General features: G+C 35.1%; 1 protein-coding gene across 1 annotated transcript in view; it reads left to right on the forward strand.

Moving 5' to 3' along the window:
- Positions 1-24,030, forward strand: part of SLC30A7 (solute carrier family 30 member 7) — an 86,190-nt gene that overhangs the window by 15,292 nt on the left and 46,868 nt on the right. The window contains exons 4-8 of the mRNA XM_049765757.1: positions 5,292-5,379; positions 6,471-6,597; positions 13,212-13,355; positions 20,388-20,438; positions 23,334-23,469. Coding sequence (XP_049621714.1) covers positions 5,292-5,379; positions 6,471-6,597; positions 13,212-13,355; positions 20,388-20,438; positions 23,334-23,469 — 546 coding nt within the window. The remainder of the gene's footprint in view (positions 1-5,291; positions 5,380-6,470; positions 6,598-13,211; positions 13,356-20,387; positions 20,439-23,333; positions 23,470-24,030) is intronic.

Here is a 24,030-nt window from a genome sequence, read left to right on the forward strand (position 1 = left end):
TCAGTCCTTCATATATGCAAGACCTTTGTTGACCACTGAACTACACCCCTGGAAAGAATCTACACTTTTGGTTTCCAGGATTTTTGTTTGTTTCTTTTTTTTTTAGAGGAGAACATCTTGATTTTTATAAAAATTTACTTGAGGTAATTAATCGATGAGAATTTCTCAACTCCTAACTTTTCTTAAGAAAAAAATTGCAAAATACGACAATATCTTATTTCTTTTCTTTTTTGAAGAGATATTCTGCAGTTAATTTATTTTAAAATAATTTCCTAATAATATTTTATATTATTCTCCTAGCTCTGCTTATTATTAATATTAATTAATTCTTTTATTTATTATTTATTTATAAATTATAAAAATAATTTATTTATAAATTTATTTATAAATTATTATTTATAAATTATTTAATTTATTAATATTAATTAATTCTTTCTTTCTTTCTTTCTTTCTTTCTTTCTTTCTTTCTTTCTTTCTTTCTTTCTTTCTTCTTTCTTTCTTTCTTTCTTTCTTCTTCTTTCTTTCTTTTCTTTCTTTCTTTCTTTCTTTCTTTCTTCTTTCTTTCTTCTTTCTTTCTTTCTTTTTCTCTTTCTTTCTTTCTTTCTTTCTTTCTTTCTTTCTTTCTTTCTTTCCCTCCCTCCCTCCCTCCCTCCCTCCTCCCTCCCTCCCTCCCTCCCTCCCTCCCTCCTCCTCCCTCCCTCCTCCCTCCCCCTCCCTCCCTCCCCCCTCCCTCCTCCCTCCCACCCTCCCCTCCCTCCCTCCCTCCCTCCCTCCCTCCCTCCTTTCTTTCTTCTTTCTTTCTTTCTTTCTTTCTTTCTTTCTTTCTTTCTTCTTTCTTTCTTTCTTTCTTTCTTTCTTTCTTTCTTTCTTTCTTCTTTCTTTCTTTCTCTTCTTCCCCTTCCTTCCTTCCTTCCTTCCTTCTTCCTTCCTTCCTTCCTTCCTTCCTTCTCCTTCCTTCCTTCCTTCCTTCCTTCCTTCCTTCCTTCCTTCCTTCCTTCCTTCCTTCCTTCCTTCCTTCCTTCCTTCCTTTCTCCCTCCCTCCCTCCTCCCCTCTTTCCCCTCTCTTCTTTCCCCGCCCCTCCTCCTCTCCTTTTCTTCTCCTCCCCTCCCCATCTCTTCCCTCCTCTTTTCTTCTTCCTTCTTTTCCCTTCCCCTTTCCTCCCCTCCCCTCTTCTTTGCACACCTAGTGGTGCTTGGGGAGTCACTACTAGCAGTGCTCTAAAGGGCCTTGTACCAGGATTTGAACTTGGGCTTCCTACATCCAAAACATGTGATTAAGCCTTTTGAGCTATGTCTTCAGTCCTCACTCTCTCTTATACATTTAGGTATTATTTGATTGCCATTAAGATACAACTTCTTCTAAGATGTAACTTTTGACTCGGAGAAAATTGATGTCTGATAACAAACAGCTCTGTAAAAATATAGAAAGTCCCGGGCCGGGCGGTGGCGCTAAATGTAAGGTGCGCCTGCCTTGCCTGCGCTAGCCTTGGACGGACCGCGGTTCGATCCCCCGGTGTCCCATATGGTCCCCCAAGCCAGGAGCAACTTCTGAGCGCATAGCCAGGAGTAACGCCTGAGCATTACCGGGTGTGGCCCCCCCCCCAAAAAATTATAGAAAGTCTGGCAGAACTTGATTTGGAGTATAATAAAAATGATGTGATTATTTGCCAGTGAGATAAGGAACTTGATTTGTATTATTTTTATAGTATAAACAAAAATTCTGTATATTTGTGGACCCAATTAATATAAAAATTCAAGAGTGGCTGGGGTAATAATACAGTGGATACATCTGTACCTAGCACATGTATTACCCAGACTTGATCCCTAGCACCTCATATTGTCTCCAAAGTCCTACCATAAATGATCTCTGAGTACAGGCCCATGAGCAAATCTTGAGCACTACCAGATTTGGCCCCCAAACAAAATAAAAAACAACAAAAACTGAGAGGAAACCATTTTCTACAGTACTTTAAATATTTTTATTTTAATTCATTAAGGACTATATGTAAAGTTAGAATTTGTGTTTAAGAATAAGCATGTTGGCCGGGCGGTGGCGCTGGAGGTAAGGTGCCTGTCTTGCCTGCGCTAGCCTAGGACGGACCGCGGTTCGATCCCCCGGTGTCCCATATGGTCCCCCAAGAAGCCAGGAGCAACTTCTGAGCGCATAGCCAGGAGTAACCCCTGAGCGTCACAGGGTGTGGCCCAAAAACCAAAAAAAAAAAAAAAAAGAATAAGCATGTTATATATGTAACATCAAAAATGTAGATATGTGCTTCTCAACTGTGGCCATATGGCCCATTGTGGGCCCCTGGGATATTCCAAGGAGCCACAGGTGGAAATCATATTAATGAAGAACTACAGCTTCAGACTAGCGGCCATTTTGTAGGACAGTTCCATTTTGTAGTCTCAGGAAGAAAACAAGATTGAAAATGGGCTGCAGTCAGAAAGATCTAGAGTATGTTATTTAATAAATATTCTAGGTAAGGGCCAGAGAGATAGCACAGCGGTAGGGTGTTTTCCTTGCATGTGGCCAACCCGGGACAGATCCGGGTTCAATCCCTGTTATCTCATATGGTCCCTGAGCCTGCCAGGAGCAATTTCTGAATGCAGAGCCAGGAGTAACCCTTAAGTGATGCAGGGTGTGACCCAACCCCCCCCCCCAAATTTCTGGGTAAGCATTAGATGCCTATCAAAATTATTAGTTATTTAATTATTAGGCTATTATTGTCTATTTAGAACATTTACCTTCCTACTATAAGCTAATTCTTAGGACCAAAAAACCTTCAGTACCATAGCATGTTTTATTTAACTTGAACTGATTAATATAAATGAATAATAGTCTTGCCACTTTTCTTTAACTGCCTTGCTCTTTATTTTAAGAAAGGAAAAATTGTTTTTAAAAAAGAAAGAAAAAAGAGGGTAAAAGCTGTTGCAACATTTGAAACTAGTAATAATTTTATAATACTAAGCAGAGTAGCAATAAACCATTAGTGCTGAACTAATAACTAAATGTACTAAATGCCCACACAAATCCTAGGTATGACTATCCAAAACTCCCTATTTAATATGATCAAAATAGTAGACTGACTCTGAAATATAGGTAGTAGAATGTGGCTGAAGTGATAGTATAGCTGGTCAGGTGTTTGCCTTGCCCTTCACTTACTGAAGTTTGTGCCTGCACCATATATAATTCCTGAGCAAAGAGGCAGAGTAACTGGGAATGGCCCAAAACACATATATACACACACAAAAGAAAAGAAATAGGAAGAATCTTAAGAGGCAACAAAGATTTTAAAGAAATGACATCTATTTATATTAAAGTAATTTGTGTCTTTTTTTAATTTTTACTCTTTAGCAAAACTAACATAAAAGATATATACATTTGGTATGTGGTATATATATATACACATATATATATGTATGTATACCACATGATTATATACCTATGTACTAGCTTTGTATCTTTTTCTACCCTCTGTAAAGGATTTAGATCCCATAAACTTGATTAGGCTGTAAAACATTCATGAAGTATGTTGCAATTTCAGTACTCATTATTTAAATCGACATAGTCATTTGTATAGACAAGTTTAACTAGTTTTCTAATTTATAGAAGTTTGAAATATTAAGCAAATTTAGCAAATCAGACTTAATCTTAACAGTTTATAAGAGCTTTATGGAGCTGTAGAGACAAAAAGGCATTGAATTAGTTACAAAAAATAACTGAAAGGCATTCTTGCCTTTGATCTTGAATTCTAGTGGAACTCAAGATAAAAAAAGCTTTCAATTAGGCATTAGCTAGCTAGCTATACTAGAATGGTGTGTTAAAAAGTTTTTAATTTTCAAGACAATAACCCTACTGAAATGTTAATTTGTTCTTTTTTTTTTTTTCCTTCCCCATACCTTGCTGTTCTCAGAGCTTACTCTGGCATGCTCGGGGACTCTAGGGGTGCTAGAAATTGAACCCAGCTATGTGCAAGTCAACCTACCTGCTATACTATAACTCCAGCTCTTGAAATTTTAGATAAACTCTTCAGTGTGGATTAGGCAAAGCAAGTTGTGAATGCTGTGAATTTAAAGAACATTTTTTTAGCATAGGGCTGAAACAATAGTACATCATGTAGTGTACTTGTCTTGCATGAAGCCAACCTTGGTTCAATCCTCAACACCACATAAGATCCCCAATTCCCCATCAGGAGTGATTCCAGAGCATAGAGTCAGAGTAGACCCTGAGTTAGCTGGGTACTGCCCTCCCTAAAAGTATGTTTTAACATATACTATGATAATTTAATTCAATTATATGTGTTTGAAAGTTGATATTTGCATTAATTTTAGTATGAAAATATTTGGTATACTTGACAAAGTTCAATGACATTTCTCTTTATCGTAAAAATCGTACCTAAAATTAGCCTAGAAGGCTAGATGAAGCAATATTTTTGATACTTTATTTAAAGGACCAGAATGTTATTACCCTTTGAATAATGTTTGAACTTGTAAAATTGCCAAGTTAAAGGTTTTTCTAGTGACTTTAACTAAGTCAAATATACCTTTTGGAAAAATAAAATCTTTCCCCAATGCTTCACACAGGTAGGAAACAGAAAGCTTCAGAAGTCCATGGAGAAAAAGCCAGGTATTTTAAAGTAGTTTAATTAGAATTATGTGAAGCTAGAATTGCTTCTAAACATAGGTCATTAAAAAAGTTTCTGCTAAATATATTAATCAGAGGGGAAAATTGCTAGAAACATAAATCTCAAGTTGTTTCTGGAGTAATTTAGAAATAATTGTATTTTCTTCATATCAAATTGTACTTATGAGAAATTTGACAGCTGAAAGGCACTAAACAGAGAGCATAGGAATATCATATAAAAGTTGTAACTTAGAATAAGCTATTAAAAGCCTCTTTAAAGCGCTCTTACTTAACTTTTTATCTTTTGATTCTTCTTTCTTTATCCGCTGATCTGGTCCCGTTCTTCTTCCTCCATTGGCAGCTTGAGATTTATACATTAATGGGAAAGTTCTTTCTAAACCTACTTATTCTAAAAAAGGTCTTTTGATTGGCTTGTGAAAATTTATGTAAATTTATGATGTGTTGCTATTAAATATAATTCTTAATTAAATCTATTTCCTCATTTCTGTAACACATATAAAATACAACATTATTTTGTAAATATTGGTGCTTTACTGGTCATTTATAACCAAAAAAGTTTGCTTAGAATATGTGAACATACATGAATTTATAATTTGATCATTAAGAAACAACTTGGTAATTCAATTGTTTATTTGCTCTCCTTTAGGTATGCTAGAGCAGAAGTTTTGGCCGGCTTTATCAATGGCCTGTTTCTGATCTTCACTGCTTTTTTTATTTTCTCAGAAGGAGTTGAGGTATAGTAGATAATGACCAGAATCAGTAAATTACATTTCTTTAATGAAAAATTTTATTAAAAAAATATAATGCAATGGAATACTTTTCACATTATCATTATTTATAGAGCACAGTCTTAATTAAATATTTGTATATGAGAATCATATACAAAAATAACTGACCAAGTCAAATGTGTATGAAAGGGAATATATATATATACATATATATATATATATATATATATATATATATATATATATGAAAGAAAAAAGTATATAATTGAAAGAAAATAAGTAATAATGCTTTCTCAGATATAAAGTATTGACTCTGAGAAGGTTTAATCTGGGTAGGTCCCTTGGTCCCTTGGGATGAATTCTTAGAATAGAACCCAAGTTTGTCAATGTTCGGTATATTTTTTTTAATTAGAAAATTTAAATCTTGGGGCCGGAGAGATAGCACAGTGGTTGGGTGTTTGCTTTGCTTGCAGAAGGATGGTGGTTCGTATCCCGGCATCCCATATGATCCCCCAAGCCTGCCAGGGGCGATTTCTGACCATAGAGCCAGGAGTAGCCACTGAGCGCTGCTAGGTGTGACCCAAAAACCAAAAAAGAAAAAAGAAAATTTAAATCTTAATGAACTTAAAATAAATGGCAATATTTTGACATACAAAAGAAGGATGATCTTTTTTTTTTTTTTTTTTTTTTTGGTTTTTCGGGCCACACACATTTAATGCTCAGGGGTTACTCCTGGCTAAGGCTCAGAAATTGCCCCTGGCTTGGAGGGACCATATGGGACGCCAGGGGATCGAACCACGGTCCTGATCCTTGGCTAGCGCTTGCAAGGCAGACACCTTACCTCTAGCGCCACCTCGCCGGCCCCAGAAGGATGATCTTTTAAAAAATCTTTTCAATATTTTAGATGCTGTTAAATACTTGTTTTGAAATAGTAGTTGTTACTTTTCTGTAGCATCTGAGCTTTATTTCTATAAAGTGTGTTGTCAGATATTTTTTATATTATTTTTAATTGTTAAAATGACACATTCTTGTTTTTGTCTTATGTAGTTGATTATCAGATATTATATCAATTCTGTTTGTGTTATGTGTTTTTCTAGAGAGCCTTAGCTCCTCCAGATGTACACCATGAAAGATTACTTCTTGTATCAATTCTTGGGTTTGTGGTAAACCTCATAGGAATATTTGTTTTCCAGCATGGAGGTCATGGACATTCTCATAGCTCTGGTATGATGGTTAGAACCCTTTGATCTTTTTAATTTTCTAGTTTCTGTCATAATCACTCACTTTTGAAATTGATAATTTAAAAAACTAAACTGTATTTGATAGAAAAACTATTATCATTAGACTTTTACTAATATTTCAGCCTGCTTACTTCTTTATGCCATTCCTTTTCAGTGCCATCAAAGAATTACATGCTAACAATTTGTTGTAGTTCTTTCCAGGTCTTTTTAATTCTTTTCCATTCATATGACATATGAAAATAAATATAAAAATCACAAAGACAAATGTAAATAATTACAGGATTATATGAATATGTACTTTACAGTATAGTGTGTTTTAAATTCTTTTGTATACCTTCATATTTAAATAGATGCATAAAACCCTGTGGTATTTATATACTCTTATTTAACTACCTATGGATGGACCTCAGTAGATTCTTTTCCAGTTCTTCATGCTTCCATATGAAGTGTATTGTCTTCATATGGCATGCAAGTGTCTTTTCAGAGCTGTGCTGTCCTTCTATCTTGACTGTTATATGACTAAAATAAAAGTGGCAATTTAATGAAATAAAAATTTTGCTCTATAGTGACATTGCAAGTGCTTAGGAACCAAATAATGATATATTATTGTTCATGCTAGAGAGTATCCATTGAGTTATTTGAATCATCTTTGAAGTTCTTTGAATTGCACTGTACTAGAGTCAGAGTAGAATTACTGGAAACAGGATATATTTCAATAGACAATAGCAAATATACCTCAAATGATTTTTGTCATTCACACTTTTCCAATGATAAATGCAAATACTAATTTTCTTTTACCTGCAGCAGACTTAATATTAGTGGTTTAAAACCTTGCTAATACTTTGGAAAAGTGATTTCATTTTATTTGCTATATCTAATTGTAATGAAGTTGAAATTTTTCACTTTTCATTTTTCATCAGTCATTGAAGTTTTTCCTCTTCTGGTGTTGTTTGTTCCTTTTGGGAGACCTGTTTTTCATTGTCTTATTGTTAACCAACTAACAAATATTTTAATGCATTAACTGATTTTTTGTTTTACATTTTGTAAAACTTTGTTTTACATTTTTGTAAAACTTTTGTAAATAGCTTTCCAGTCTACTATGACTTATCTTTAACATTTTTGTTTGTTTGTTTGTTTTTGGGCCACACCTGGTGATGCTCGGGGGGGGGGGGGTTATTACTGGCTATGTGTTTAGAAATCGGTCCTGGCTTAGGGGACCATATGGGATGCCAGGGATCGAACCGCGATCTGTCCTAGGCTAGTGCTTGCATTCTGGCCCCTCAAGCACTATTTTGGAGAGCAGGATAGGAAGCGGGGCACACCCAGTTAATGCCCAGAGACTCTTAGGACCACTCCCAGAGATAATCTCGTCAGATAGTTCAGTGTTTGGCACTAGTAGACTGTGATATTGGGGACATCAAGGGCACTCTGGCAGTGCTCAGGAACCACAAGACCTTGCAGTGCTTAAGGATTGCCAGTGATACACCCAGTGATATGTAGTGGGCTACTTGGTGCCATGATGCTAAGGTTAAATAAAATATAATGCCCCACAAAGAAGCATGCTCTTTAGCACTTTGAGCCATCTCCTCATCTCTGGAGAATTAACATCCTATATTAAGTTTTATTTATTACATTCTCAGATATTTTATTTTATTGAAACTTATTTAGAAAGATGTAAGAGGAGAGAAGGTCTTAATGCTGTCTTGACAACGTAACTTATATTTTACTGTTTTTGGCCACACCCAGTGGCGCTCAGGGGTAACTCCTGGCTCTGTGCTCAGAAATTGCTCCTGGCAGGCTCCGGGGATGTTATGGGATGCCCAGGATAGAATCAGGATAGGTCCTGGGTCAGCCGCTTGCAAGGCAAATGCCCTACTGCTGAGCTATCGCTTTGGTCTGACAAATGTACCTTTAAGATAGGTTTTGAGATCTAAACATATGATTGTTCCAACTTTTTTCTTTTTTAAAGATGGTAATGACTAGTCTAGATTCCTTCATGCATTTCTATATCAATTTTAGGAGCAGCACATCTTTTTTTTTTTTTTTTTGCATCAAGAACTCTATTTGGCTATCACTTAATCTAATATTCAATTCTTTTTTTTTTTTAATTTTTTTTGTTTTTGTTTTTGGGCCACACCCGGTGACGCTCAGGGGTTACTCCTGGCTATATGCGCTCAGAAGTCGCTCCTGGCTTGGGGGACCATATGGGACGCCGGGGGATCGAACCGCGGTCCGTCTCCTAGGCTAGCCCAGGTAAGGCAGGCACCTTACCTCCAGCGCCACCGCCCGGCCCCTTTTTTTTTTTAATTTTTATTTTTAATTATGAGAACAAGGGTGCAAAGTAAGAGGACAAGGTAAAGTTACAGTGGAAGGACAATCACCCATAACATAATTCTTAGAAGTCCCCTTGCTGATATATTAACTTTGAAATTTCAGCCAAAGAACATTAAGATAAATAAGACAGAATCCATGTACAATTACTTTGTCCCTCAAGTCCCCAGATTGTAACCCATTATAATATTTCTTAACAGTACACAAGGCAATCTAAAGCCATAAAACTTACGTAACTCCTTAAACATTACAGGCATAGTATTTTCTTACATTTCCATATACATGCATATTAGCTTAAGTTAACCTCAAATTTTAAGTGAGTTCTTTTTAAGGATTAGAGTCAAAGGAGCACAGTAAAAATGGTGTTAGAGTGGCAATTGTTGTTTGCATAGGCCCGCCAAAATATGAGGGACATGGAAAGAAATAACCTTGGCCTAAGTACAAAGAGACCAGACCCCTGAAGTTTCCTGGCACAAGACCAAGTCTAGGCTCCAAGCAAGCTAGATCGTCCAATCCAATACATTGTCTGTAGTGCCAACACACTTTTATTTTTCACACAGTCTCTGTTGTTGGTATCATGTTTCTGTATTAAAGATCCTGGAATCTGCATATCTTACATTGAAGTCAGGACGTGGAGCATCCTCTCCTTTCACCTCACAATCAAAGGGCAATGCAGGGAGCCCTGTCCTGTAAGCAGGTCGTTGTTGTTGTTAAGTCTTCTCAGTGTTAAGGGAAGTCTCTTTTGAGCAGGTTGAAGTCTGAGCAGTGTAGGTCTTCTGTGGTAGAGGACTGCTTCCAGGTGATGTTATAGACCAGCCTGGATGTTTCGTGGATGGCTTTCCTGGTTCAGGGGAGAATGGAATATGCCCTTTCTTCTGAGGTCTGTGCCAGGTCATTATGTCAATGTTCAGGGTGTAAGGTCCCTTTGCACTACAAGGTTTGTGTGTTCCAATCTCTATTAGATAGGATTTTATTTGTATTTATACTATTTTCCCATTTTAATGTGCCTATGCAAATAAGAAGCAATGCCACATGGTGTTATTGGCACATATGGGGGCCATAAGAACAATTACAATGATTCCATTGACATGATTCAATCATAAGCATTAAACTGGGGGACTCTTCCACCAAAATTCCTTGTTAAACAGCTCAAAAAGAGAAGATAAAAAGTGGTTAGAATCATCACTGTATAAGACAACATTTAGTAAGAATTATAGCTGTCAGAGAAAAAACACAAAATATTCTAAAGAAATCCGTGTCCATTTTATGTATCTTGAAACAGTTTGGGGTTGTCACACACAATGAACAGCTTTGGACTGTGATTACGATTCTACACTACTGAAGTTAAAAAGAGTAAACTAGGTTAGTGATGTTTGAGAAGGGGTTAGAGAGTTAAAGAGTAAAAAAGAGCTTTGTAGGGGTGTGGGAAAGGGGAGAATACAAAATAAACATTCTGTATACGGAAAACATAACATAAGAATAAGGAATATTCTGAATTTTCACAGGCTTCTAGGTTTGTTATTTTTTTTCTTTTTCCCCTATTTTTCAAAGTGGATAACCGGTAAGTCCATAGGCTTAAATTTGTTATTCAAATCTATACTTGAGATCTTTTAGTACATATTTTACTTCGATTTATTTATTTATTTATTAAATATTTTTTATTTAAACACCTTGGTTACAAATATGATTGTGGTTGGGTTTCAGTCATATCAGATAGCACCCCCCCATCACCAGTGCAACATTCCCATCACCAATGACCCAAATATCCCTCCATCCCTCCCTGCCCCTACCTGTACTCTAGACAGGCTTTCCACTTCCCTCATATATTCTCATTGTTAGGATAGTTCACAATGTGGCTATTTCTCTAACTAAACTCATCACTCTTTGTGGTGAGATTCATGAGATGGGCTGTAACGTCCAGCCCTCCTCTCTTTTGTCTCTGAAATTTGTTGAGAAATGTCTTTCATTTTTCTTAAAACCCATAGATGAGTGAGACCATTCTCCATCTTTCTCTTTCTCTCTGACTTATTTCACTCAGCATAATAGATTCCATGTACATCCATGTATAGGAAAATTTCATGACTTCATCTCTCCTGATGGCTGCATAATATTTGATTTATTTTTAAAAAATTAAAAATTTGTTCTTTTAAGATAATGTATGTATGTCCTTTTATTGATACTCTGTACTTGATAAATATTTGATATTCATTCTTTTTAAAGATTTTTACTTCTGAGTACCAAATTATTAGGCTGTTACTATTGGGTCTCCCAAATATATGGGTGCAAAGTAAGGAGAAGAGCAAGAGGAAATGAACAGCAGGAGGAGGAGGAGGAAGAGAGAGGCAGGAGAGAGGGAAGAGGGAGGGAGAGATGGAAGGAAGAGAGAAAGGGAGGGAAGGAGAGAGGAAGACAGGGAGAGGGAAAGGGAAAGGAGAGAGAGATGGAGAGGGAGAGAGAAAAGGAGAGAAAGAAAAAGAGAGGGAGAGAGAAGAATAGAGGGAGAGAGAAGAGAGGGGGCAATTTTTGATATTCTTTCATCATGTAGACATTGTTTCCTTTATACCTGTGAACATATATAAATATGTGACTGATGTAAAGTCATTTATCTACTGGGCCAGAGAGATAGTATAACAGGTAAGGTGCTTGCATGTGACAAACTTATTTGTTACCCGAGTACCTCTAGGAGTAATTACTGACCACAGAACCAGAAGTAACCTCTGAACATCACCAGGTGCACCCCTCCCCCCCAAAGAAAAACCAAAACAAACATACAAAAATACTTGTCTTATATCTGTTAAGTCCAAAATCTGTTTCCCTATTCAGACTTTCCCCTTATTTTCTCTCTTGTGTATTTGGTCTACTTTCCTCTTACTTTGGATGTCTTGTAATTATTTCCTTTGCAAATGGAAGTTTTTATATAATGATACTGGTATCAGATTACTTCACCCACTTCTACTGTTGAAAATTTTGTTGTTTTCCTTTTGTGACTTCTTTGAACTTACTACTTTCTGCACTTAACATTCTTAGAGATGAGATCTGATAGCCACTACATTGAAAAATAAATTATTATTCAATGAACTACAAATTTGGATAAAATATTGACATTGGAAGGGGATATTGCTATAGTGGCATTACAAAAGAAACCTAGATATTGGTTAGTGATGCTTTTGGCTTTGGGACCTATTTTCTCCTGAACTGGAGCAAGAGCTAGAATGGGAATAGTCCCAGAAGACAATGTCAAAATATCTGATTTTTAACTGAAATTTGGCAGTTTATCTTTAGTTGATGAGTTGCTGTTTATTTGTGACCCTAATTAATTGCCAGAATTCTAAAATGGTTGATCTTTAGTTGTGTTTACCATATTTTAGTTACCTTAAAGGGAGAAAGATCTAGTCTGCTAGAATCTATTCTTCATTATTCTAGGGACTAATATTCCCAATATTCATATATTTTAATAGAATACAGTGCTGAACTTAGTTTGATGTTCATGATTTTTTAAATATTCTCCTGATAATTAAATATTGGCAGCATTCATAGCGTAGGAGCTATAAGATAGCATTCATGGTTTGGCCCTACTTGCCTTGGGTTGCCAGGGTTGCTAAACATGGTTTAATTCCAAGAACCCTATATCATCTATATATAGACACAGAGCCTTGCCAGGAGTGATCCCTGAATGCAGAGTCAGGAGTAAGCCCTGAGCATCGCCGGGTGTGGCCCACCCAACAAAATCAAAACATAATAAAACAAAATTGGCAACATACAGATTTTTGCTCTGTTTTAGAAGACTTTTGTAAGATGTATTTTTTAATACTTTAATAGATTTTTGGTCTGCTATGGAGAGTGAACATTTTTTTTGTTTTTGTTTATTTTTAAGGATTCTATTTTAAAGTAATTTTAATGAGCCTATAGCAAATGTAGTAATCTTCCCTGCTTCTAATTCAGTGTAACTATATGTCTATATCTCATTTAATATTTATTAATAAGTGTAACTTGCAGTGTTAGCCAAGATATTTGTTTATATTGTGTGTTGCTTTATCATTCTGAGTAACTGTCCTGGAATGAATAAATTAATTTCTTTCGTTGTTTTTATTTACTCTATAATTTATGGTAGAAACTCAATTGATATTGTTTTATTAATCTTGTAATGTTTTTATGAATTGAATTTTATTGAATTGAAAATGGTTTTAGACTCAAGTTTTCGTTAACATCAGCAGCATTATAATCCTCTTTGTAGTATTTTTACATACATTTTGTGCTTGCTTTTAGTACATGGACACAGTCATTCCCTCTTTAATGGTGCTCTGGATCAGACACATAGTCATGGAGATCATTGTCATAGTCATGACTTGAAACATGGTATTGCTCATAGCCATGATCATGCTCATGGACATGGACACTTTCATTCTCATGGTAAGTATAGTCTAACTCTAAGACTTCAAGTTGACAGTCTCCTACATAAACAGAAATTGTGTAGGTTATTTTACCTACTTAAAGGAATTTGTTAAGACAGTATGAATAAGTTACTTTTTAAGAAATCACACTGAATGGTTCCCAGGATTAATTTATTTTATTATTTATTAGTATATATTGCCAGATATGAAGTGAACTTGATATAACAGCCTTGTGTGTGCAGATAGCTTTTTCAGGACCTTAACAACAAATTGGTTTTAAATGATTGTTTTATTTAAGGAACAGTTGCAAATAAAAATTATAATTAAAATGTAGAATGAAGGATTTTATGCTACATTTTAAAATATGATAAGTTTCAAAATATTAATTATAATGAATATTATTGGATATTTTGATTTTCTTTAGAAATACTTATATGCTGATTTATTTAGCATTTGAACTATTATTTGTCATAATTGACATTTTTATTTTAAGTAATTTGTGAAGTATAGAATAAAGTTTTATAGATGCTACTTAATAAAATTTGATTAATCTTTAGGTAATACATATTTAACATGTATGCCTTTGCTTCACATTCAAATATGAATCATTGGTGGTACACAACAGTGCCAAATATCTTTTCTATACTTCCAATATAGATAGAATCTTAAACCTTTAGGGCCAGGCAGATAGTATAGTGAATAAAGTGCTTGTCAGGCATGCCTGCTTCTACATAAGACCTGCCAGGAATGATTTTTGAGCACAGAGCCAGGAGTAACTGCTGAGCACAGCTGGATATGACTCCCTCCCATCTCTCCCAAAAAGAAATTCTAAAGCTTTATATTTAAAAATATAATTTTAGGGATTAAGATTTAAAACTCTAATTTTTCAGATTCTAGATTTACTGTATTTCTGTGTCTTCTACAATGGTTTACTTAAAAACTTTCTTTTTTAAATTTTTTATTGTCACAAAATAATTTTTATAGTTACTTTAAGCACTGTGGTTACAAAATTGTTTATGATTGGCTTTCAGTCATAGAATATACATTTCCTGTCATCAGTGTCCCCAATTTTCCCCCCACTACCACTACCCCACCCTGTACTTCCATATCTCTCTCTCTCTCTTCTTTCTTTCTCTCTCTCTCTCTCTCTCTCTCTCTCTCTCTCTCTCTCTCTCTCTCTCCTTTTTGACATTTTGGTTGCACTATGTTAATGAAAATGCACCATGCATATCACTTTATCCCCTTTCCACACCCAGTTCTTATCCAGAGTGATCGGTTCCAACTATCATTGTCATAGTGGACCCTCCTCTACCCTATGCTCTCTATGGCAAGCTTCCTTCCATGGATTGATCCTCCTGGACCTCATCTCTATTGTCTCTGGATATTATTGATACTATATTTTAATTTTCTTACATTCTACAAATGAGTGAGATTATTCTATGTATTATCTCTTTCTGACTCATTTCACTCAGCATAATACTCTCCATATCCTGGGGCTGGGCGGTGGCGCTAAAGGTAAGGTGCCTGTCTTGCCTGCGCTAGCCTAGGACGGACCGCGGTTCGATCCCCCGGTGTCCCATATGGTCCCCCAAGCCAGGAGCAACTTCTGAGCACATAGCCAGGAGTAACCCCTGAGTGTTACCGGGTGTGGCCCCCCCCCCAAAAAAAATACTCTCCATATCCATCTATGTGTAAGAAAACGTAATAACTTCATTTTTCCTAACAGCTGCATAATATTTTATATTGTGAAGATGTGCCAAAGTTTCTGTAGTCATTCATTTATTCTTGGATACTTGGGTTGTTTACAGATTCTAGCTATTGTAATAGTGCTGTGACAAACGTAGGAATGCAGAGGGCTTTTCTGTATGATGATTTTGGATTCCTAGGGTATATATATATCTCTAGGAGTAGTATTTCTGGATTATATGGAAGTCAATTTCTAGGGGTTTTTTTTGTGTTTTTTTTTTGAGAAATATCTATATTGTTTTCCAAAGGGGCCAGACCAGTTTACAGTCCCACCACCAGTCCCTTTTTTCTCACATCTACGCTAGCACTGGTTGGTCTTGTTTTTTGTGATGTATGCCAAACTCTGTGCTGTGAGATAACTTATTGTTGTTTTGATTTGCATCTCCCTTATGATTAGTTACGTGGAAAAGCTTCATATGTCTTTTTGGCCATCTATATTTCTTCTTTGAGGAAATGTCTGCTCATTTCTTCCAATTTTTGCATGGGGTTAGATGTTTTATTCTTGCTAGGTTCTTTCAGTGCCTTGTATATCTTAGATATTAACCCCTTATCAAATAGATATTGGGTGAATAATTTCTCCCATTCTGTGGGTAGTCTTTGTATCCTAATTATGTCATTTCTTTTGATATTCAGAAGCCTTTTAGTTTAATGTTGTTCCATTTTTTAAGATTTTGCTTCCATCCTTCTTCGACAATGGTGTTTTGAAGATGCCTTTAGCTTCATTGTAACTGAGTGTTCTTCCTATATTTTTCTCTATGAACCTTATGGTTTCAGGTCTGATTTCAGCCTTTCATCCATTTTGATTTTATTTGACCTTTGTGCATAGTGTTAAAGACAAGTCTTTTTATTTCTCTTCCTTTGTTAAGGGTTGTTATAAACAATTAAAGACAGGTCTGAATTTACTTTTTTACATGTAATTGACCTATTTTTTCAGCACTACTTGTTGAAGAGGCTTTCCTTGCTCCACTTTGTATTTCTTGCCCCTTTATCAAAGATTAATTGATTTAATTACCTGGGGCTCAGTTTCTGATCCACTTCTTTAATAAATGTCATGGGTATTCTTACAGGGATTGCATTAAATCTGTGCAATGTTTTGGGAAGTATTGCCATTTTAATTATATTAATCTTTCCAATCCATATGCAGGGTATATGTCTCCATTCCCTTGAATCATCAGAAAATAAAACTGTTAATCACATATTTTTAAGTGATCTTGATAATGTTTAGTTTTAAAATAAGTAAAAGGATATAGGGGCTGGAGCAATAGTACAGCAGGTATGGCATTTGCTTTGCATTTGGCTGACTACTACAAATTTTTTTACTAAAGCTTTTATATAGCTCTGAAATATAGTTAGCCAATTTACTAATTTTAAATCCATTATTAATCATACAAAATAATATTAATACTTATAAACTTTACAATATACTGTTTCTTCTTGAATTAATTTTCCATTCCACTTTATTTCCTGAATTTTATTTCAATAGAATATATTTGTTTTAAATGTTTAACTGATTACCTGTTTATGTTTTTAATTTTTAATATTTAAGTGAATTAAATATTTTTTCTCTGAGTAACATAAACTTCACATTTAAACATTTATTATGGATAGTTATAATTTTTCTTGTATAAAGTCAATAAAATAATATGCTCTCTAGTTTTTAAATGTATAGAACATTAAATATTAATTTATTTGGGCCAGAGTGATGGTACAGTTGTCATTTACCTTCCACGCAGCCAACTAGGGTTCATTCTCCAGCATCACGGCTATGGTCCCCCAAGGCTGCCAGTATGATTGATCCTTGAGCACAGAACCAGGAGTAAACCCTGATTGTGGCCCCAAAATGAAAAAAAATTGTTTGTTTTGTTTTTGGTGGCTCTTGGGTTACTTCTGGCTCTGCGCTCAGAAATCACTCCTAGCTGACTTAGGGGGCCATATTGGGAAAATGGGAATCAAATCACTGTCTGTCCTAGGTCGACTGCGCGCAAGGCAAAAGCCCTATTCTGTACTATATCTCAGGCCCCAAAAGTTTGATTTTTTTTTTTTTTTTGGTTTTTGGGCCACACCCGGTAACGCTCAGGGGTTACTCCTGACTATGCGCTCAGAAGTCGCTCCTGGCTTGGGGGACAATATGGGACACCGGGGGATCGAACCGCGGTCCGTCCAAGGCTAGCGCAGGCAAGGCAGGCACCTTACCTCTTGCGCCACCGCCCGGCCCCAAAAGTTTGATTTTTTTAAAAATTCATGTCATAAATGGATTATTGGAGTTCTTTTTTTTTTTGCCTCATTTTGTTTCAAGATAAATCATAATAGTATAGAGTGTTTTTTTCTCAATTCTGTTTCTACTTTTGTATTCTTTGTAATCTAATTCAATAGACCTTAAATGGAAGTTATTCTGCTATAGCGATTTTAGTCATTTCTTTGAACATCTTCAAAATTACATTCTAGAAAGCCACAGTGATCTATCATCAAAAATTATTTGAAAACTTCATATTATCCCTACATTTTTCTTTTATTTGAAGTAAAATGGGTTTTTATTCAAATATTCTGAGCACAGGGAGGGAGAGCATAAGAATGGGAAAAAGTAACACTTCCAGAGAGAACCCTTTGTCTTCTCTAAAGAAGGGGGGAATGCTAGTATACATCCCAGCATGAAAATAGGAAAGTAAACATCTCAAGAAGGAAACTGTGTGGTGACATGAGCATGTGGGAACCATGTTCATGGACCAAGAGAACACATGTATACCTTCCTACATTTTCTTGTTTTTTGTTTGTTTGTTTATTTGTTTTGTTTTTGGGTCATACCCGGCAGTGCTCAGGGGTTACTCCTGGCTCTACACTCAGAAATAGCTCCTGGCAGGCTCAGGGGACCATATAGGATGCCGTGAATCAAACCAGCATCCTTCTGCATGTAAGGCAAACACCTTACCTCCATGCTATCTCTCTGGCCCCCTCCTACATTTTCTTAAAAGCAAATAATTGAAATACATATTGCTAATAATAGAAATATCTAGTCATTAAAGTAATTGCTTTCCTAGCATTATCACAAACATTTTAGAATCAACCCTTATCTGTTGACATCAATTTTTGTAGCTTTGGGCAAATCACTGTAGTGATTTTGATCAAAAGAGAAGTTGATAAATGAGAAGGGGAAATAACATGGATTTGGGACACAAAATGATCATAACTAGTAAATAGAAATTCTAGAGTTTTAACATAGGGAATCCTCTGAAATCTCTTCTATTATTCTTTCAGTCAGTATTATATCAGGTAGTCTAACGATACAAAGTAATATAATGATTCCATTGTGATCAGAAGAGATACAGTCTTAATGGAAACTATTGTGAGATTCATATTTATTGGAATGTGCACTGTGAATAAAGTTATTTTTGGTGACTTAAGCAGAACTGTTTATATTTTGCCATTGGGTTAATAATGTAGTGAACATTCTTTGTTTCAAGACAGTTCAGTAATCCAAGCTTTTTATATTGAAGGACTTTATTTGGTGGGGGGAGGAGTGTGACTTTGAGCCATACACAGTGAATGCTTGGGGATTACTCTGGACTTTCTGCTTGAAGAGTCACTTTTTAAACTGTAGTACTTGGGCAATCATGTGATTCTGAGGATCCAATGATAGTTGTCTACATGTAAGTCAAGTACCTTAACCTCTGTGTACTAGATCTAGATGTATACTATGGGAGTCTTAATCTTTGCCTCACATTACTGATTTCTCTGAATTTAGATGGACATATGGATTGTGTTCATATGGAACATAGGATTTTCATTTTTACTAGCTATATTTTGGTCCATACTGTCCAGTGCTTGCTATTGTCTGGGTATAGCTCCCATTAGTGCTTGGGGATCACATGGTACCAGGGATGAAACCTTGGCTCCCAAATGCAAAGCATGAGTACCAATTCTTTAAACTATTTTCCTAACTCTTGTCTGGAACATTGTTATGAACCTTTAAATAGCAATTGCAATAGCCAGATAGAAGTCATTGTCCAACCTTATGCTATTTATTTATTTATTTATTGCTTTTTTTTTTTTTTTGTTTTGGCCTCATATTATGATACTCTTCTTAGGGTGCTTAGGAATCAAACCCTGAGCCTCACGCTGCTATTCATGTGCTTTACTTCTGGGCCACATCCCTAATTCCAATCATCTCTTTCTATACCTCTTCTGGGTTTCATAAAATACTCTCTCAAAGCTGTAGTATAAAGGTAGATTATAATCTATAATAAGAGACAGCTTTTTGGTGCAGAAGATCAATAAACATGACTCAGGCTCTATTCTGTTAGTTGTCATCATAGTTCTCTCAGTTTACCTGTTGATCCCTTTTAATGATACTGCTTATATTTTCTGCTTTGATCTTAAAACTAAAACTAATTTTAACTTTCAAAGTATTTTTATTGCAGTATTTTTTCCATTTTTTTTATCATAAAGGGAAAACAAGAAGTATTTTATCTCCTCTATGTGAAAATCTTGGCACATCTATCTAGAAGCTGTTGAAAAATTACTGTGTAACAGTATCCAGTTATCCTGGGTGTTGACCATGCATTTCTGTGGCTTCACTTCTAAAATTTCTTATAAATTGAAGTAGTAGATTTTTTTTTCTGAGCTTTCCAGTTACAAAATTAGCAGAGCAACTAAGGTAGGTGTGTTATGAATACTACAAGACTTGTACTGTGGTTTTTAATCTGCTATTTTTTTACTAAATAATTTAAAATAAAAATTCCTTATAGACTCTGTACCATTGATAGATTTTGAAATTGCCTATGTCTATATCTATATCCACTAATTTTTTTTTTTTTTTTTTGTGGTTTTTGGGTTACACCCGGCAGTGCTCAGGGGTTACTCCTGGCTCCATGCTCAGAAATTGCTCCTGGCAGGCACGGGGGACCATATGGGACGCTGGGATTCGAACCGATGACCTCTTGCATGAAAGGCAAACGCTTTACCTCCATGCTATCTCTCCAGCCCCTATATCCACTAATTTAGTACATTATACTTTAACATAATTCTGTTGGTCTGGTGTTATTATATAATCATGCATACTTTAAAGTACATTTTAAATTGATTAGCTGGTACAGGTTTTTTGTTTCTGCTCAGAGGTTATTCCAGCTCTGTGCGTGGGGACCAGTTTTGTATTAGGAAATAAACCCAGGCCTTCCACATGCAGTGCATGGATTTATCCTTTGAGCTCTCTCTCTCTCCAGCATGGCAGTCCATTTTAATATGTAGTATTCTGAATTTCAAACACTAAATCAGGAATTGTTTTAAAATAACTCAACTTAATTTTCTACAGATGGTCCCTCTTTTAAAGAAACAGCAGGACCCAGCAGACAGATTTTACAAGGTGAGATAAACAACTTTTACATTTTTTAGCTTTATAAAATTTATTTCAAAGTTTGAGATATCTGAAGTTTATCTTTAAGGACAACTTATTTTTTAATAATACATAATACATAATTTATGATTAAATTTTAGCTTTCCTAGTTATTTAAAAATTTACTAGGTATATATTAATAGGCATTCTTTTAATTTTCACTTGACTTATTTTCTCAAATTTTGTAAGGTATCAAGCAATTAAAAAAATCTATGCCATTAAAATATGATACATAATACATAATTTATTACTAAATTTTAGCTTTCCTAGTTATTTAAAAATTTACTAGGTATATATTAATAGGCATTTTTTTAATTTCCACATGACTTATTTTCTCAAATTTTGTAAGGTATCAAGCAATTAAAAAATCTATACCATTAAAATATGATTTGTACCCAAGCTTGTTTTGTGTTTATATTAATACCATAGTTATATATGTATGTCTTCATGGGGTTATTAAGTAACCTTTCCAAAAATTGTATTCAATATGAAATATTGTGGGAAGTATAATACATCCAAATTCATAAACTATTGAATACCAGAGTGAACCTTTATGTAAACCAGGGGTCTCAAACTTGCGGCCCGTGGGCCGTTTGCGGCCCTCTGTACAACATTTTGTGGCCCTGCCCTAGAGGAATCTTTTTTTGTTTTGTTTTGTTTTAGTTGTTTGGGTCACCAAATGTTCAAGGCTTACTACTGACTTTGCACTCAAGGATCACCCCGACTTTGCCTCCTGCGGCCCCCAGGTAAATTGAGTTTGAGACCCCTGAAAACTATGAGCTTTGGTGATCAGTGATGTTTCAATTTTATTTATTGTAACAAATGCACTTTTTGGTATAAAATGTTGGTATGCTTAAGTAAGAAAGACAATATGTAGGAAATCTAAGTACTTCTGTACAGTTTTGTTATGAACCTAAAATTACTCTAAAAAATGAAATAGATATTTAAAATGCAATTCATCTAACCCCTGTAGTGTTATTTTTATTACCAGGTGGTTAAAACTTCTTTTTTTTTTTTTTGGTTTTTGGTTTTTGGGCCACACCCGTTTGACACTCAGGGGTTACTCCTGGCTATGCGCTCAGAAATCGTCCCAGGCTTGGGGGGACCATATGGGACCCCCCATATGTCCCCATAGTCCTACACTAGCACTTGCAAGGCAGACACCTTAACTCTAGCGCCACCTCTCCGGCCCCAGTTAAAACTTCTTAGTGTTTTTCTTTACAGTAAATTTTATTAAATATCTAAAAGTTGAGTTATTTGCTTTAAATACTTATATATATACATACATATGCTATATATACACACATAAAATATGTATATATATATATATATATGTGAGGGACTAGGAGATATTTTAAAAGGCTGGAGCACATGGATATTTTGCATATGTGATCCCTAGCACTGCATTGTCCTCATAACACCACTATGAGTAGAGAACTCTGGTAGGTGTGATAAAATAAGAGAAAATAAAACAAAAAATATAAAATTACATATATATTAAAATTGCTGATTTTTTTCATTGGTATTTCATTCAGGTGTTTAATGTTATTAACTGTCGGTATTTTAGAGGCCATGCATGTAAGCTCAGTGGAAAAGTATATCCCTTGCATGCATGAGACCTGGTGGGTTCAGTCTTTGGCAGCACATAAAGAAAAAGTAGCCAACAACATAAATAAAACAAAAGTAAAAGAAAAACACGTAATTATTTTAAAATTTTTATATTTTCACTGCCAGAGTGACATAGCGGGAGTTGCCAGGAGTTATTTCTAAGCTCAGGTGTAACCCCTGAGCATCACTGTGTGTGGCTTAAAAACCAAATGAAAATAAATTATATTTTTTGGGGCCTCTCAAATAGTACTTATGGGATTCAGGGTCTTGGGCACCAGGGCCACCCTCAGTGATGCTTATGAGGCTATGAGGTGCCAGCAATCAAATCCAGGTCAAATCAAGTCCAGGCAAGGCTGTGACCTGCCCCTTGTTTATCACCCTAGTTCTAAATATTAGTATTATATTATGATTTTTGGGCAGTTAACACAACAGTATTCTATCAATTTAATAATAAAAATTTAAAAATATATTTGTAATTATTTGAAAATAGTCAAATCTTATCCAAGTTTAGCCTAATATGTAAGTGTAGATAACAATGATAACTATTTTAATCAATGATACCTAATGATAACCAATATGAAGATTACTTTATAAGAGATTCGGTTCAGGGCTGGAGCAATAGTATTGCAGGTAGGATGCTTACCTTGCCTGCAGCTGAACTGGGTTCAACTCCCTGGCATCCCATATGATTGCCCACGCTCCACCAGAAGTGATTCTGGGGCTCAGAACAAGGAGTAATTCCTAAACATCTCCAGGTGTAGCCCCAAAACCAAACCAAACCAAAACAAAAAGATTCACACTCAAATGGTAATAATTTTAATTACCAGAAGAGGGCTCTGCTTGTATATATATTTGTAGTTACTCTGTTTTTGGTTGTATGTGTATGTATGTCTCATTCTGTGAACGTACAGCAGTATTCCTCAGATGATTAACTTCTGGACTCTTAATGACAGGTATATATGTGAAGACAATTTAACATTTTCTTGATCTACTTCTTTTGTGCTACACCAAAATACTAAGGATCCTTAATATTTTTAGCATTTATTGAATTGTTAAGAAATATTACTTCAATCCTATGTACTGTTATTTTATTATGTAATAGTGAACCTATATTTTTACTGATTTTCAGATTGGTGAGTTTTATATTTAAAAATCAAATAATTTCATAAGGAATAAAAATTTCATAAGTAATATTAGGATTTTCAGCTTGCCAGATTTTTAAAATATTTTTTATTTATGTTTATACTTTATTTCCAGGTGTATTTTTACATATTCTAGCAGACACACTTGGCAGTATTGGTGTAATTGCCTCTGCAATCATGATGCAAAATTTTGGTCTGATGATAGCAGATCCTATTTGTTCCATCTTGATAGCCATGCTCATAGTTATAAGGTAAGTTTTAGTATGTTACTAATGAAAAAGATTTAAATGTATCTTATGAGGTGAGAAATTTGCTATTTAATTTTTAGTTTTAAGTTATTGTGATGCTTAGTTTTTCTTTGGACTGTAACAAATTCTTTCAAAGATTATCTTTCTATTTTTCTGTATTAGTTTGGCTTGTTTCTCTTGGCATTAGCATTTATTTTTTGGGCATGTAATTCAAATTAGTAGAAATCCAATACTGACTATAACAAGTATAGTTCTAATCTTACTACTTTGGTATCTAATAAACTATTTTATGTGAAAAATATTAAAATCTCATCTAGAGCTATATATTTATTTAAATTATTATTATTATTATTATTATTTTTTGGCTCTTGGGTCAGACCCAGCAGTGCTCAGGGGTTACTCCTGGCTCTATGCTCAGAAATCACCCCTGGCAGGCACAGGGGACAATATGGGATGCCGGGATTTGAACCACTGTCGTTCTGCATGAAAGGCAAACACCTTACCTCCATGCTATCTCTCCGTCCCTATATATTTTCTTAAATGGAATCACCATGAAGTACAAAG

The sequence above is a fragment of the Suncus etruscus genome, chromosome 19, assembly GCF_024139225.1.
Source record: "Suncus etruscus isolate mSunEtr1 chromosome 19, mSunEtr1.pri.cur, whole genome shotgun sequence".
Taxonomy (NCBI): Eukaryota; Metazoa; Chordata; class Mammalia; order Eulipotyphla; family Soricidae; genus Suncus; species Suncus etruscus.